This window comes from Chelonoidis abingdonii, chromosome 7, assembly GCF_003597395.2.
Source record: "Chelonoidis abingdonii isolate Lonesome George chromosome 7, CheloAbing_2.0, whole genome shotgun sequence".
Taxonomy (NCBI): domain Eukaryota; kingdom Metazoa; phylum Chordata; order Testudines; family Testudinidae; genus Chelonoidis; species Chelonoidis abingdonii.
Window position 1 is genome coordinate 43,572,718 of NC_133775.1, and position 17,963 is coordinate 43,590,680.

The following is a 17,963-nucleotide window of genomic DNA, read 5'->3' on the forward strand; positions in this document are numbered from 1 at the left end:
GTGATGCAATTCTCTTCCCCCACACCTTTGCGCTTACTGTGACGTGTTATGCTGCAGGTTTTTGTATGGTTTATCTTGTATCCAAATAATCGATTACCATGTTTTACTTTCTCTAATAATTTGGCAAGTACTTTATGATAGAAAAAACTTGTCTATTCACATTTTCTCTCCTACTACATTGTGCTTTATGCATGCTTTGACCATAAATGATAAAATAAATTAATCTCTTTTTATCATATAAAAGTTTTCTTTCTAATAAAGTACCATATAAGATCATACATTTGTATGATACAACGATGCAAGAGAAAGTTGAGCTGAGTCTAGAATGAAGTACGCAGGTGAAAAATCTTCATCTCCAACAAAAGTTACTATATTTGGATGTTGGACTATTGCTGAAAATGAGAAACAGCACTAAACTCTTAAAGTGTAAGAATAAAGCTAATCAGAAGATTCAATAAAGCAAAGCAAATAATATCAAGTTACATTTTCCAAATGATAATGGAACTGTGAATAAGGCCTCACGAAAAAGCAATATACAGTTGTCATATCAAACGGAGGGGTAGCACACCTACAGGACAGATGGAGATATGGCAATTTACCAGCTGAGGATCTCCTCACCCTCAGTGGTTTAAAGGTGCCGTGTGGAGCGGTGGACAAGATACCATTTTGGGGGAAAACTTCCACTATGTGTTGTTTGGGTATTCTTAGATGCATGGTTAGGTGGTCTGAAGAGCACACGGAGGATAAGCTTGGAATCTCTCAAGTGTTAAAAATCAGAATTTGTATAGCTGCAGTGTTAACACAAATCACAACGGGGAAGCAGTGATTAGGACACAGACATGAAAAATGGAAGAGAAACCGAAGTTTTGTGGTAGTCAGGAATTCAGTTGAAATAAGATGCTCAAATTTTGAATAAGATCTAGCAATTTCCCTGCAATAGAATTTAACATGGAATCAGTGTGTAAAAATATTGTGTGACTGAGCCCACAGATCATCAACCAGCTATATGTATGGAAACAAGACAGGACAGAAGAACTAAAACTCAGACTTAACTTCAAAATTGCATTGGGGGTCTATATGTAGAACAAGAACAGACTTCTAGAATACAGTAGCTCTGCTAAATCAGCTACTAAAGAGGATATAGAAAGTATAAAATCTTCATCATAACATGATAAACCTAGAGTTGAAACATGGAGATTTATAAAAGTAGTATAAAAGAGACCAGACTAAGAGATAGTGAAATAAGTAGTAGCTGTGCTTTCAGGTGTCAGAGGTCTTTATTGAGATTATAGCAGAGATACACTTCTATAATAATCTTTTCACTTTTATACAATTAGTTAAAAATGCTTGCCACAGTGAACCGAAATTTAATTATCAAAACCAAATAACTGCGTTTCAAATAAATAAATAACCTAAAATTTAAGGTTTTAATTTAAAAGGAACTGTACAATATGAAAATATAACAATACTTAAACATTAGAATCTAAAGTTTCATAGAAATAAAACTGCAATTCTGCATTACATAAACAGTGCAAGAAAGAAAAATCCAAATATGCTTCTAGATTGGGAAGTTAAATGATTTAATTTTTTAAACCATCATGCAGACAGCATTTTAAGCCATGCTGTTGTCTATAAATGTTAAAGGTACCATTTTTCTTTGAGAGAACAGCTAGCCATTTAGCTCACGGTGACAACTGCTGCCAATCAACGCTCTTTTCTACAGTACATTATACACAGAGGTATTCTGTTGCATTCAGAATGAAACATTACATGGTTTCTGGAGCAAACCCAACATTTTACATTTTGTTTTCAAGATCTGCCTGTTGAAAACAATATCATGTAGTAAAAACAGCAACATTTCCCCCAGTTTAGGTGAAGAGCAAAACACACTATATAGTGGACTACCATCAAGAAGCAGTTACTGCCTAGTCACCTTTAAAATTTTACAATTACACATACTAACAAAAAAAAAAAAAAAGTATGTTTAAATTGTGGAAAGGGGAAAAAAAAGCCTGACCTCTGGTATGCATCACTTGTCAACAACAGAAGTGCGAAACAGCAGAAGAAAATTTTTATCTTCTACATTTATGTGGAACTAGTTACCGAGTTGATTAAAAGTGTAATTCGGTTTAAGTTTCTATATAAAATTGTCATTGAGGCAAAGACCAAGGAATGCAATTAATACTAAAGTGTAAACACATCATTAATCTTACTTTGAGTGCACATTGACAACATAAGAGCTCTTCCAACAACTTTGGCAACAAGACTACAATAGGTCACAGCAGCAAGAGTTCACATGGAAGACAAAGCACTGCAAAATAATACTAACACACCAAGACCTCCTAGCAATAAGAAAAATCTGTGACAAGTGCCTCTTCTTGCTAAGACACTCTCCTGGTCAGATGCTGCTCTTTGAATCCCTAAATTATTATTTTTATAGTCCAGTAGTCTTATTTCTCTGTGCTTTATCTGCATACATTGCCTTAGTTGCACTCTAACCGTTGTAGGTCCAAAGTGTTACAGTTCTGTCTGCAGAAGATGACAGGAAGGATAGATCTTGCGTATGCCACCTACACTGAATCACTTTGTCCTTATGTTCTCCTACCACCATAATAGGAAGTTGCTTAGTAAGGTCCCCTAGGAGAGAAGAATAGAAATAATTACTTGTTTTGTGAACACTTAAAGTAATTTTATTGAATAAACTCTACATATCTATTTCACTTGCTAAATAACAAGTTACTTCATTAGATGATAATTTGAAGGTACCTACAGAATATTGTTATAGGAAGAATGCACACAAACCCTTTCATTCAAAAATCTATTTTGGAAGGCCCATGACAGTCTTCTTTCAAATTCAATATAACTGACTGTGATAAATAATTATTTAACATTTATACTGTAGCACTACCTAGAGGCCAACCAGGTTGGGACTCCATTATGTTAGGTACCATACAACTGTTTTCAACACTGGTATTCATAAACAAAAGTTTAAATACAAATTAATGGTCCATAAAAATCAGGTTGATTGGAGGACTTGTTCAATTTCTTCATTTTGACTAATCCCTGTCTTCCCCAAGAAAGGTAAACTAAGCATAAATTTTTCTTTGTGGATTTGAATTTTCTACACACCACCTCAAAGCAGAAATATAGTCATTAAACAGATGCAAGTTGTTCCCCATACTGCAATTATATTCCTTAATCATATTTATATGTCAGACTATGCTCTTATTACAGTCAAGACTAATCTGTTGTGAGCTGACAAGAATCATAGTCATGTGTATTCTAAACCTTTTAAATTTCACTTTATAGCCTTAATAGATATCAGATTTCCACATTTTCAGAAATGAATCTCTTTCGATCCAAACTTTCTTACAATCTCTGATATTAACAAAACACCCTTCACTGCTCAGTTTTGCTTAATACACTTCACATCAGATGAATTACCTTGCAAGTCTGTCACCTTTATTTTCATATCATAAGATCCTGTGAGCAAGTAGTGAGCCCCAGGAGAGAAGCGAACAGAACGAACATCACTGGAATGAGGATGATAGCTCTGTACCATTCGTCCTCCTCGAATATCATACAACATGCAACTGGAGTCTTCTTGCCCTGTAGCTAGTAGGCGACCACTAGGATCAACAGCTACAGATGCCACAGCACTACCTATAAGAAAATGCCATCCATGAACTAATATAGACTTATGGATATGTTCTGCATTCTTTTGCATATAGAAAGGGTTGAAAGAGGTTTGCAGAACCGTTAATATTAAAAAGGTAAAGAACATATCTAGCCAACTTAAATGTACTTTCAGCTCCTTTTGTCTATATTAAAAGACAAGTCTTAAGTCGTATTGCCCCCATTTTATAGTTTGCCTTGTAGCATATGTTGATTTCTAATCGTGGAGTGGTAGCAAAGTCACAGTTAAAGCTGCATCAGAGAATTGTGTTTAACAGTGGAAAAAGATTAGGAATATCTGCTCAGATGTTTCATCACAGAAAAAGGGAATACCCAAGAGTGTTGGCGGGCTTTTCATTTTCTGCATAATTAGAATCCATAGCAGAATAATGCATTTATAAATATATTGGCAATAAAGAGATTGTTTTGAAAACAAGTTCTGTACCTGACTCACTTTTTTCAAAATACTTCTTGTGTAGAATACTGTACATCTGTAGTTTAGACAAACACCATCCTTTGTGTATTTGCATTTTGGAGTTTGAGAAAACATGTTTTTATTTTCTGACTTGAGCTGCATCAGTTTGGAAGTGTTTCATTAACTATATGAGGACATCACTTGCTAGGTAGTGTCTTACGTCGTTTACACAACAGCAGATTTGTCAAATTCCAACAGCCATATTTAACTCCAAGGTTGATGTTTTTAACAGCCTAATATTCCTTACAGCCACCATGTTTACACTGGTTACCAATTAAAAAAAAATCACTGTTACAAAGAGTGTCATTCTGTGTAAGGCAGTTTGTCAGTCTAAAGTGTTGATTTTTTGGGGTAAGGTTGTACGTCTTCTCTGTTTTAGAGCATCATGTAAGCTTATGGTGCTATATAAATAGCTATTAATATCAAAAGGTCATAAAGCAAAGAACTAACCAGCTTCAGGATATAGCAAGGATATAGCAGGATAACCAGGATATAGCAAGTTTTTGTTGTTTTTTAGAATGAGCAACTGGGAATTGTTTTGAACAAGCCAGAAGGCTTCATTTTACAATGCAAGATCCCTGTTCTCAACAAACCAATGACAAGAACCATCTTTAAAATATGTAATTGTGCAAGTTTTTTATTCGGTGCGAAAAGAGCAATAGTGTTACCAGTTCCGTGAAATGTTGTTCCAACTACACGAACACAACTTGGTACTCTAAGATCCCAGAATCTTACAGTCTTGTCTTGCGAACCAGATGCAATCATCCACCCACTCCAGGTATAAAGTGCTAAAATATGACCTGTAGATAAGAACATGTTTTACTTTACTAGTATTACTCATTATTTAAAGATCACTACTGAATTCTTCGCATATTATTGTTCTGAATATCCTCTTACACAATAAGTAAGATCAGCAGCAGCATACAATTAGTAGATTAATCGTTTTATTTTGGATTGAAGAAAGTAGTAGTCTTGGATAGATCAGAGGGTTGGAGGTAATCAACTAGCTCTCTTCAGAGAGCCTTTGTAAGCAGATTTCTGTAGGTCTCAATTTATTATCTGTTACTCCACATGTATGCATCTCTTGGCAAAGGTTGCATGTGGCATGGACTGAAGAAGTGACACCAGTACAATGGCAACACCCTGTTCTACATCTTCCCTAGCATTTGCAGGGAGACAAAGGGCTTAAAATATGTAACGGTCTAGATTAATGAAATAAAATCTCTCCTGAGTTCACTGTTGATAGGACAGAGGTGCTGTCCATAAGAAGAGCATGATTTGATCACTGTTACCAGTACATAGAACAGACTGTTACTGTTGCATTTTTATAAACATACCAGTATGGCCACTCAGAGCATGCAGGCCTTGACCTCGCTGGCAGTCTGTTGTGTAAATATTACAGTCTCCTGCTCCAGCGCTAATTAAAATAGCACCACCGCTTTCTGGGCCTTCCATAAAAGCAAGATCTCTAATTGTCCCATCATGCATACTGAACTCCAAGTCTGGTCCTGAAAAAATTTAAAATAAACGAAGAACAGAGTGAGATATACTTTGTTTAGTATAAATTAATTATGTAATCATTTAAGCAGTTATTGTGACAGTGCATTAATATTAATTAAAAAGCTTGAGTTTGATACTTGTAACAATTTCAAGGTGGAGAATACAACTTCATAAACATAGGATAAAATTTCACACTTAACAGGGAAACTGACAGATTTCTGTGTATCAGAGTATATTAATTTTCTGTTTTTTCAATATTAGTTAAGCCCTCTGTGAAAGGTTCACATCTTAACTGAAATAAAATACCATGAACAAACATATTGAAGTCTAGCTCCAGAATTGAGAATCAACTATTGGCTGAACATAGACTCAAAGACTTCAAGGTCAGAAGGGAGCATTATGATCATCTAGTCCAGCCTCCTGCACAACGCAGGCCACAGAATCTCACCCACCCACTCCTGTAATAAACCCCTAACCTATGTCTGAGTTATTGAAGTCTTCAAATCGTAATTTAAAGACCTGAAGGTGCACAGAACCCTCCAGCAAGTGACCCATGCCCCACGCTGCAGAGGAAGGTGAAAAACTTTCAGGGCCTCTGCCAATCTGCCCTGGAGGAAAATTCCTTCCTGACCCCATATATGGCGATCAGTTAAACTCTGAGCATGTGGGCAAGACTCACCAGCCAGCACCCAGGAAAGAATTCTCTGTAGTAACTCAGATCCCACCCCATCTAACATCCCATCACAGACCATTGGGCATCTTTGAGCTGCTCACAGACTCATAGGTCAGAACGGGACCATATGGTCATCTAGTCTGACTCCTGCAACAAGGCAGGCCACAGACCCTTACCCACCACTTTTATAACACACCCCTAACCCATGACTAGAGTATATAAGTCCTCAAGATTGTGGTTGAGACCTAAAGCTGCAGAGAATCCACAGCAAGCGACCATGCCCCACGCTGCAGAGGAAGGCGAGAAAACCGTCCAGGGCTCTGCCAATACGCCTGGAGGAAAATTCCTTCCCGACCCAAATATGCGATCAGCTAAAACCTGAGCATGTGGCAGGACTCACACATCACCAGAGAATTCTCTGCAGTTAACTCAGTCTCTCCATCCATCTATAACAAATTTCAGTCGTGTACGTCGATCTCAAGACATTGTACGGACGTACACAAGGGATAATGCATGTCTAACTAGCCTACGTGATTATCCAAGATCAATTTGGCCAAATAAACTATCCATCATCCTCCCCTCCATTACTTATCACAGCTTAGTCTAAGCCAGATAGGTCTTTTGCCCCCACTACTTTCCCTCGGAGCTGTTCCAGAATTCACTCCCCTATGTTAGAAAACCTTCGTCTAATTTCAACAGCTAACTTCCTAATATGCGGTTGTCCCATTGGTCCTTGTGCCTACTTAGTACTAAACTTAAATCATTCTTCTCCTCCTACGTTAATCCCACATTAATCTTATATTAGACGCAGCATATCCCCGGAGCCTCTTTTTGGCCAGGCTAAACAACCAAATCTTTTGAGTCTCCCTTGTCTTACGGCAGTTTTCCATTCTCGGATCATCCTTAGTAGCCCGTCTTGAGCCCCGTTCCAGTTTGAATCATCTCTTAACCATGGACACCAAACTGCACACAATATTCAGGTGGGGTCTCCCAGCGCCTTATCAGCGTGTACTAACTACTAAGTTAGCGGTCATTGCTAATAAACAAAGATAAAAATTAATTGCCAAAAATTAAGCTTATCCCATCATATCCATCCCTCATAAACTTACAAGCTTAGTCTCTGAGCCAAATATGTACTTTTGCCGCACTACTCCCCTTGGAAGGCTGCTTCAGAACTTTCATCTCCGCTAATGGTTCACAACCTTCATCTAATTTGAAGGTCTAAATTTCTAATTCCAGTTTTATCATTGTTCTTGGTGTCGAATCGTATTAAACTTAAATAATTCCTCTCCCTCCTGAGATTTATCCTCTGATATATTATATAAGAGCAATCATACCTCCCCTCAGCCTTCTTTTCATTAGGCTAAACAAGCCAAGCTCTTTGAGTCTCCTTTCATAAGACAGGTTTTCCAATCCTCGGATCATCCTAGTAGCCCTTCTCTGTACCTGTTCCAGTATGAATTCATCCTTTTTAAACATGGGAGACCAGAACTGTACACAATATTCCAGATGAGGTCTCACCAGTGCCTTGTATAAAAGGTGCTAACACCTCCTTATTTTTACTGGAAATACCTCGCCTGATGCATCCCAAGACCACATTAGCTTTCTTTAACGGTCATATCACATTGGTGGCTCATAGTCATCCTGTGATCAACCAATACTCTGAAGTCCTTCTCCTCCTCTGTTACTTCCAACTGATGAGTCCCCAATTTATAACTAAAATTCTCAAGGGTATGTCTACATAGCAAAGAAAAACCTGTGCCTGGCCTGTGCCAGCTGACTTGGGCTCGCAGGTTAGCTGCATGTCTATGTCCACTGCTGTGTAGACTTCTGGGCTTGGGCTGTAGTCTGAGCTCTGGGACCCTCCCACCTCGCAGGATCCTAGGGTTCAAGCCTGGAAGTTTACAGAGCAATGCAATAGCCCTGCAGCCTGAACCTCTTGAATCAGAGTCAGCTGGCACAGGTTATAGATTTTTCTTTGCTGTGTAGACATACCCTTGATGTTCAACCAACAGTTGATTCTCAGTTCTAGAGCTAGACTTCAATATGTTTGTTCATAGTATTTTATTTCAGTTAACAAAAAAATCCCACAGTTATCTAACTGAAATAATATTGTCAATATTAAACCAGTGACATCAAAATAAGAAGCATATTTATGCATGTGTTGAAAGACCAAGTCCCATAAGATTATCTGTACTTCTGTGACTGGATTATCCTGGAATATATTTATCAAAGTTAAAAATAGGCTAATTATCTTGAAATTCCTGACCAAAACCTTCTGTCAGATTCTGCTTATTTATTAATATTTTTCTTAAAGAAACCAGAAAAGTATGCCAGGCACCTCTGAATAAACTCTCTTTGATCTCACCTGCAAATCAGTCATTAATCTGTTGCTGCTGAGTATCTTCAAATTTCCAAGCAGGATTTCCCTTCCCCCAAAAACATGAGTAAGTACAAATCAGGTACTCAAAGTTTCTGATCTGGAGCTCAGGTTTGGCAGCATTTTAACCTACCATTGGTTTAGGACTAGGTGTGATAATCTAAGGGTATGTCCATACTGCCCATGCTTTATTGCTGGGAGAGCTCTCCCCCCAGCAAGGATTTAAAAAAACAAAAACAAAAACAAAAAAACATCCCCCCAAACGAGGGGTGGTAGCTTTATCGCTGGAAGTGCTGTCTATACTGGCGCTTTTCAGAGCTAAAACTTTTGTTACTCAGGGGTGTGTTTTTTCACACCCCTGAACGACTATAAAGTTTTAGTGCTGAAACAGGCAGTGTATACACAGTCTCATACACCTCATTGCCATAATGACAGGTATAACTCAAGTAGCTTTGCCATTTGTCACTAACATGACCATCCCAAATAAATGATAACATGTTATAGCAGTATATAGATACACCCTACCTGTTGCATTACAAGTTTCTGCATTAAAAGGTAGTACTTTAACATATTTATCATTAGAACCAGTAGCCAACAACTGTCCACAAGGACTCCATGCCACACAATAGATTGACCCTTTGTGATGTTTGTTCCTTTTGAAACGAATATCTGGTTGTTTAGGAGTGTTATAAGCACTGGAAAAAAAAAAGAGATAAGTATTTCTTTTATATGTAAATACAGAATATGTAATCTAAAATGTAAGTCAATTGTATTATTTAATGTAATAAGAAATCCAAAGTAGGCAAGAAAGTTAATTTCTAGTTATTTTTCAGTTTTCTAGGCAATAACAGTTAAACTAAACTAAGTGTGAAAGTATAGTGTTTTGCTGCCACACAGGAACTATGTTCCCAAAACAAATTTTAGCTTCCATGCATTATGCAAACATCTTCCATACCACACTTATCATGGTCTGACTTCTTGCAAGCATAAGCAAGTCCTCTAAAGGGCAATGAAAGTGGACTAGTGTGGGTGGCAATTTAAACTTTTGCTTTAATAAAAAAAAAGTGTTTAGTTTTAATGCTGGAAGGCAACTAGGGTAGAATATTAGGATAATAGAGAAAACACAAAGAAAGCTCCTCCATGTTCTTCAATATTTCACTACAAAAACATTCCAAGTGTGACCTGAAACAGTTTTCTACAATACACACTAATTAAGTTATGAGTGTTCTTGATCGGAGGGAAAAAAACAGCAATCTTGAAACAAAATTCAGAAAGGTCTGCCAGAGGTACCTGATTTGACACAGATAACACTTTGCTATTATTAAAAAGGCATTGTCAAAAAAAAAAAAAAAACACCTCAAAATTCAACAACTAAACAAAAAAAAAAAACCCAAATACCTTATTTTCAGAGTCGAAACAAGTGAAAACCAGGGAGAAGTATTTCTTTTTGTATCCAACACTTTATACATGTGCTTGATTTCTGGTACTACTTGAGTACTTAATGTTAAGCATTTATGTAAATGTTTGCAGAGGCCTAGGAAGGAAGTAAACCTTGGTTTTCTTAGGTCACCTTAAAAGACCTACTCATACCAACATACCACTCTACCTCCATGTCTTGGACATTAAAAAGTAAGGGAGAGGAGAAATATGACACCAAGAACATTTCACCAATTAACAAGAAAAGAGCCTGGATGAGGCAGTCTGTGGAAAAAGCACAGCTAGTTCTGCTCCTCTCTAATGTACTCTCTCAAAACTCATTCAATTATACATGATAGTCATAACCTTCCTGGCATTATTTCTGAACTTCCTAAAACAGCTTTTACTTACATCTGGCTGAGGGGAAATTCCCTTTCTCCAATTATTTCTATGGGTTATTTAGACATGAGTAAATAAAATGCTTGTAGGAAATTAGTGGGAAGCTACAAAGTACAACGCTACCTCGATATAATGCAACCCGATATAACACAAATTTGGATATAACGTCATAAAGCAGTGCTCCAGGGTGTGTGTGCGCGCGCACACTCCGGTGGATCAAAGTACGTTCAATATAACACAGTTTTACCTATAATGCAGTAAGATTTTTTTGGCTCCCAAGGACAGCATTATAGCGAGGTAGAGGTGTATTTAAGATGCAATTCAGCATCGAGAACAAAAGCTCATTCTAACAAAGGCAAGAAGCCAGCAGGGCAACAGAACCAAAGTATCTTTGACTGCTAATAGGCCATTTAAAAAATTTGCCACAGAAACTGGAAAATGAGGATGACTGAAGAATGATAAGAGGAAAAAAAAAGCACAAAAAATGACAAGATCTCAAGGGATTTTAAAAAGATATGCAACAGGGAAAGCAAATAATGTGGCCACTTTAAAGTTACAGAAGACAGCTCACAAAAGGAAATAAAGTTACTAGTTACTCTGTTGCCATCTTTACAGAGGGAGAAAGTGAAGATCTGCCTAGGTCAGGTATCAGTTTTCAAGGGACGACAGACGAGGAACTGCATAACAAAAACAATTATAAAAAGGCTAAATGCACTTAAACTAAACAGAGCACCAGGTGTACTATGGCTTTTTAAAAGTGAGAAAGCAAATCTCAACTTTTAATGGCCCATTTTAGAATTTCATTAGATACAAGAGATATTTCTCAAGATTATGAATATGAACAATCTTTCACTCTGTTTACATTCTGACAAGACAGTGGGTAAGGAGATGTAAAGACAGACCTCAGGAAGAGGTCCGGAAAGCTCAGAACATTCCCTTTGGTTTCTTGCTGTGCTGTAATTTTCTATCTTAACAAGTCAATAGTCACATCAAGTTCACCAAATCAAATTACGCACACTAACTAGGGTGTTAAAGGCTAGAGGGATAATCTGTTTATAAATAAAATAAATAAAAACAGATTTTTCTAACTTCCAGCATAACAAGCCAAACCAGTAAGTGAGCCAGGGGAGGTGGGGGGGGGGAGAGGACTCACAACACACTCCACATCTCCCCAAACCATGTTCTTTCTGCTTCATACATCAATATCAAACATTTTGGAATAAGAACTTCACTGGCTCCTTTGTTTATTATCTTTGAGGGAAAACAGAATGCATACCAAGGACATTAGAGTCTAAAACATGCTTTTTAGCCAAACCTGGAAGATGTCCCAGACTCATCAGGAGCAGATACACATAATAAGAATGCCATTTTAGAATAATTTTTTAAAAGTTGGAGAGTTTTCAGAAGAAAGTAATGGAATTGAAGCAATGACTAGAAAGTGAGCTTGAGACCAAGATTTATTTCTGAAGAAAGAAGGAAATAATGGATATGAAAATTCAGGAAGGTGGAATTAAGACAAAAGTGGAAAAGGTCAGAAGCATTCTGCCATAACATCTTTTTCTGTTCCTGAAATGTACATTCTAAGACACAAAAGTTTATTTTGCAATGTCAGCATGTCCAAGACTCTAGGGGAAGAATACTACCAAAAGGAAAAAAAGTTGTAGTACTGATGTCAAAACAGCTTGGCAGTAGAGGAAAGAACGAGTCAAACTAGTCACAAACACAAAAATACTGCAGCTGGTCTTTTTATTCTGTCTTGGTAGTTACTATGTTTTCAAAGCATCATTGTAACAGTTCATTGTTGACAGGTTAATCAACTAACAAAATGAAAGAGTTCAAACAAAAGCAGACTTGAAATATCTACAGACAGCTTTGGATATCTAGTGATAGGTAGTGGAACAGAAATTATGGCGATAGGACTGTATGTTCATTTATCTTCCTTCTCACCTTGGGTTAATTACTTCTGGATAGGCACACACCCTCAAAGTTTTCGAATTTGAGCCAACAGCATACAAACTCCCACTCGGATGAAAAGCCACAGCTCTGACAGCTTGTGTATCTTCTAGAGTATTAATACAAATGAATTGCTTTTTTGATTTATCATCCTGTTGTGTAAAAGTGTGACAGTCATAATAGGTTCACAAACACAACTACATTTTTAATTGCTTACACACATTTTCAAGACTGAGAGAAGTTAAAATCCATTCCCCGTTAAAAAAAATAATGTATTCAAATATAAAGTTTATAGAGGAAAGACTGGGAGGAACATCCCTTGACTGTTTGTGATACAGAGAGTAAAGATATCATAGCATCTTGATCTTAACAAAATCATGTAAGGAAGAGTTTTTCAAAGGTTCTTCTAAAAGACCTACAAGAATGCTTACATAAAACCAAATTAAAACAAAGATGGCATGACCTCACATTTTTCTGAGCAAAGAACTTGAAAACCTTTAAATATTTCAATTGTTAAAGTGTTCTTCTTTGCAAGAGTTTGTTCCTATTTCTTCTACTTCCAAATTAGGAACCAATAAAATGCTTCTTTCCTTTCTCAAAACCATCCAACCATTGTAATTTTTTTAAAATTCAGCTTAATATTTTACATACAACTGTAAAATAGCCAGTTAAGATGGAAGACTCGTGGGTTAAGGGAAAGCTGCCTAATACTGAACAGGTGAAGTGACATTTCACAACTTCTGGTGCTATTTGTACTAGACTAAGAAGAAACTAAAATACACAGTAAAAGATATTACAGTATAATGTTACATGTTACAAGCATACAATATTCTCTGCAGAATACTTGTACCAATTTATTTTCTTATTTAAATATATAGGAAAATGAGAACTAAACAGAAAGACTTCAGGACTCTTGAGTAGCAGATGCACAAAACTTTTAAAAAGTAATAAATTATGCAGTATTTGGTAGCATATACAAGCTGCAAATAGTTTACCTTTTGTATTTTATTTCTTTATGAAAATTAAAAATCACAAAAAATTACTAGTTACATTTTGAAGACTCCTGTAACTCGACCTGCTTTCACAACTTACTTTAAATTAAAAATAAAACCAAACCCCAAATCCCCAAATGCCTCCTCCAAAAGTAACCTTTGAACCAAAACCCCTCTTTGAAATGACATTAAGTACAAAATTTTTCAGAGACAAGATAGTTTATGCTGAAAGTTAGAAGCGACACAAAGTTGTGCTTATAATGAAACCAGTTCAAGCCACTCCTGTAATCCATAATATGGGGCTATACCTCTTAAATCACTGATAAATGTAAGCACTTTTAAGATTAATTTTTCCATCAAAGACCAAGTTTGGCCATTAAAATTAGTAGACACTGGAAAATTTGGACCTTATTGTTTATAATGGTAATGACTTCCATTATATATCCTCCCATATGCTGTCAGGAATCTCCAACACCATTTCTCTACTGTTTTGAATGTGTGTGGTAAAGCAGATGTTTTTGAAAAAAAAAGTTACTCACCTTCTCGTAACTGTTGCTCTCCAAGATGTGTTGTTCATGTCCATTCCAATCAGTAGGTGCGTGCACGGCAGCTGGAAGATTTTTCCGCCTAGCAGGTTGGTCCGGGCACCCCCTGGAGTGGTGCCTTCATGGTGCTCATTATGGAGCCCTACCGACTCGCCACCCCCTCAGTTCCTTCTTGCTGGCTGCTCCAACAGAGGGGTAGTTGGGTGAGTATTGGAATGGGCATGAACAACAAATCTCGAAGAACAACAGTTACGAGAAGGTGAGTAACCGTTTTTTCTTCTTCAAGTTCATGTCAGTTCCAATCAGGTGATTCCCAAGCCTAAATTCCAGAAGCAGGGTCGGAGTTCAGATGTTCACTGACTGGAGCACTGCTCTACCAAAGGCCGCGCTGCCTCTGGCCTACTGGGTGATAGCATAATATGATGTGAAGGTATGTATTGAGGACCACGTCACCGCTCTGCATATTTCCTGGTTGGGAACATGTGCCTGGAAGGCCGCTGAAGCAGCCTGCACCCTGGTGGAGTGTACTGTGAGCAGACACCTCTGCCAGGTTATAGCACTCATGGATGCAGGACATGATCCATGACAAAATTTATTGAGAGGAGACTAGAAGATTTCATCCTGTCTGCCACAGCCACAAACAGTTGAATGGACTTCCAGAATGGTTTTGTTCTTTCAACGTAAAAGGCTAGCGCTCTGCGGATGTCCATCGAGTGAAGCCTCTGCTCTCTGCCGCTTGCATGGAGCTTAGGATAGAACACTGGGAGGAAGATGTCCTGGTTGATGTGAAATTGGGAGACGATCTTCAGGAGGAAAGCTGGATGTGGCTTGAGCTGAACCTTGTCCTTATAGAATACAGTGAAGGGGGTTCTGTTTTTAGGGCCTTGAGCTCAGACACCCTCTTGGCTGAGGTTATCACTATCAGAAATGTCACCTTGTACTAGAGGTAGAGCAGGGAATAAGTCACCAGTGGTTCAAAGAGTGGACCCATCAATTTGGAAAGGATCAAATTGAGGTCCCAGGTTGGGACCAGTTGTCGGATGTGCAGATATAGCCTGTCGAGACCTTTCAGGAAATGACTGACCATAAGGTGGGCAAAAACCAACCGGCCCTCTGCACCTGGATGGAAGGCAGAGATGCCAACCAAGTGAACCCTTATGGATGACATGGACAGTCCCTGCTGCTTAAGCTGGAGAAGATCTCTTATACTGGACTATGGACACAAGCATCGGGAGATGGACAGCGTTGTACTGACCAGATCGAAAACCTCTTCCATTTGGCTAGGTAGGTAGCCCTGGTGGAGGATTTCCTACTGCCAAGGAGGAGTTTTTTGACCGGGTCCGAACAGGAGAGCTCCACTGGGTTCAGCCATGGAGCTTCCACGCTGTAAGGTGCAACGACTCAAGGTTTGGGTGCTGGAGATGGCCATGATCCTGAGTTATTAAGTCCGGGAAGAGTGGCAAGGTGACTGGGGCTTCCACGGACATTTCCAGGAATGATGTGTACCAATACTGCTGGGGCCAGACTGGGGCTATCAATATCACTAAAGGTTGTCCCCTCCAAATCTTGAGGAGCACTTTGTGAACAAGAGGGATAGGTGGAAGCGCATATAGGAGATGGCCTCCCCATGGAAGGAGGAACGCATCTGTGATGGAGCTCAGGCTGTGATTCAGGAAGGAGCAAAACCGCTGGCACTTCCTGTTGTGTTGTACAGCAAAGAGGTCTATTTGGGGAAAATCCCACACTAGAAGATGTAGTCTGTGACATCCGGGCATAGGGACCACTCATGGCCTGGGAAAGACCTGCTGAGATAGTCCACCAACTTGTTCTGCATTCCAGGGAGGTATGATGCTTGTAGGTGTATTGAATGTTCTACACAAAAAAGTCCCACAGCCTAACGGCTTCCTGAAACACAGGGGAGAGGAGCATGCACCCCCACTTGTCGATATAAAACATCGCCGTGGTGTTGTCTGTAATAACTGATACACATCTCCCAGTCAAGTGGGCTCAGAAGTCTTGCATGTCAGGCGTACCACTCTCAGCTCTCTGACACTGATGAGAAGAGCGAGTTCTGCTTGAGACCAGAGGCCTTGTGTCCTGAGGTCTCCCAGTTGAGCTCCTCAGCTACGTCTGTCACTAGTGAGAGGGATGGCTGAGGACTGGTAAAGGGGGACCCTTGCACACACTACCTGCAGGTTGAGCCACCACTGGAGGGAGTCGAGGACCGAGTGAGGCAGAGTCACGACCCTGTCCAAACTGTCCCAAGCGGGCCAATACACTGAGACTAGCCATGACTGGAGAGGCCGCAGTCCGAGCCTGGTATGTTGCACCACATGGCTACAAGCGGCCATGTATCCTAGAAGTTTCAGGCAATTCCTTGCTGTGGTGGTGGGGAACTGCTTGCGATGTCAAATGATATCGCCCATGGCCCAAAACCTCACTTCCGGGAGGTATGTCGTGGCTTGTGTTAAGTCCAGTACTACCCCTCTGATCTCTATTTGCTGAATAAGGGACAGAGTTGATTTCACCACGTTCAGGAGAAGGCTCAGTTTGTCAAACGTCATTCTTATGAAGTCGACTTGTGACTCCACTTGAGCCCTTGATCAGCCAATCGTTCAAGTACAGGAATACTCATACCTGCTGCCTGCATAGGAACGTGGCCATGACTGCCATGCACTTGGTAAACACACAAGGCACCGCTGACAGGCCGAACAGGAGCACCGGAAACTGGCAGTGGTTGTTGCTCACCAAAAACCTGAGGTATCTTTTGCGGCACAGTGTAATTGCTATACCAAAGTACATGTCCTTTAAGTCAAGGGCAGCATACCAGTCCCCTGGATCCAAGGAAGAGATGATGGATATGAAGGAGACCATGCAGAACTTGAGTTTCTTCATGAACTTGTTGAGCTCTTGCAGGTCTAGTATGGGCCTGAGCCTGTCTTTGGCTTTCGGTATTAGGAAATACCGGGAATAGAAGCCCTTGCTCTTCAGCTACTGAGGAGCCTCTTCCACTTCTCCCAACGACAGGAGTTGCTCGAGAAGGGTCCCTGAAGAGGGATGGGGAAGGGGGTTAGAAGGGTGGGAGGGCTGAGAATTGGAGGGAGTATTCCCTTTCAACCATGTGGCGCACCCAACAGCCCAATGTGAAACAAGACCAACCAGGGTAGAAAGGGGATAGTCGGGACGATAAAGTAAGGTGGGTTGGATCCAGTTTGTTCACTGGTACGCCGCCCTCATGCACACCTTCAGAAGGCCTGTTTCTGGCCCGAAGGCGGCCTGGATTGGCCAGAGCCCTGGCTTGAGAATGGATGTGGTCTCTGTCTGCTGCTCCTATTCCTCCTCGGGGAATCATCTTGATGGTTCTGTTGAAAAAACCGCAGAGGAGGAAACAGCCTGAAGTGCTTCCGCTGCGTGGTGTAAGTGTGGAGGCCCAGCAACTTGAGGGTGGCTCTCAAGTCCTTTAGGCTATATAGCCTTTTGTCCGTCTTTTTGGAGAAGAGAGCCAAACTCTCAAAGGGGAGGTCCTGAATAGTCTGCTAGACTTCGTACGGCAGGCCCAAGACCTGTAGCCAGGAACCCCTTCTCATGGCTATCCCTCTAGCCATAACCCAAATAGCCACATCAGCTCTGTCCAGTGTGGCCCACAGTGGAGCTCAGGAAATGAGCTTGCCCTCCACCACCAGGGCCGAAAGCTCAGTGCAGGAGTCCTGCAGCACCAGCTCCACAAATTTTGCCATTGTCCTGCATGTATTATAGCAGTACCTGCTGACAATGGCCTGCTGATTAGAAATGCCGAGCTGCAAGCCGCTAGTAGAGTAGACTTTTCTCCTAAAATGGTAGAGCGTTTTGCCTCCTGATTCTTTGGGGAGGGACCTTGGTAGCCAAGGTACCAAGGAGGTATTCGGTGCAGGGTCCGCCAACCCGAGGTCGGACTTGGGACGGAGTGCCAATTCCA

The 17,963-nt window shown here is 39.9% G+C and overlaps 1 protein-coding gene across 2 annotated transcripts in view; it reads right to left on the minus strand.

Annotated features, from left to right (window-relative positions):
• Positions 1–1,258: 1,258 nt before the first annotated feature.
• Positions 1,259–17,963, minus strand: part of WDR47 (WD repeat domain 47) — a 45,254-nt gene continuing 28,549 nt past the window's right edge. For both annotated transcript variants that reach the window (XM_032803721.2, XM_032803722.2), the window contains exons 10-15: positions 12,466–12,623; positions 9,229–9,398; positions 5,488–5,658; positions 4,819–4,950; positions 3,445–3,663; positions 1,259–2,637 (exon numbers count right to left, since the gene is read on the minus strand). In XM_032803721.2, coding sequence (XP_032659612.1) covers positions 2,495–2,637; positions 3,445–3,663; positions 4,819–4,950; positions 5,488–5,658; positions 9,229–9,398; positions 12,466–12,623 — 993 coding nt within the window. In that variant the 3' untranslated portion in view covers positions 1,259–2,494. The remainder of the gene's footprint in view (positions 2,638–3,444; positions 3,664–4,818; positions 4,951–5,487; positions 5,659–9,228; positions 9,399–12,465; positions 12,624–17,963) is intronic.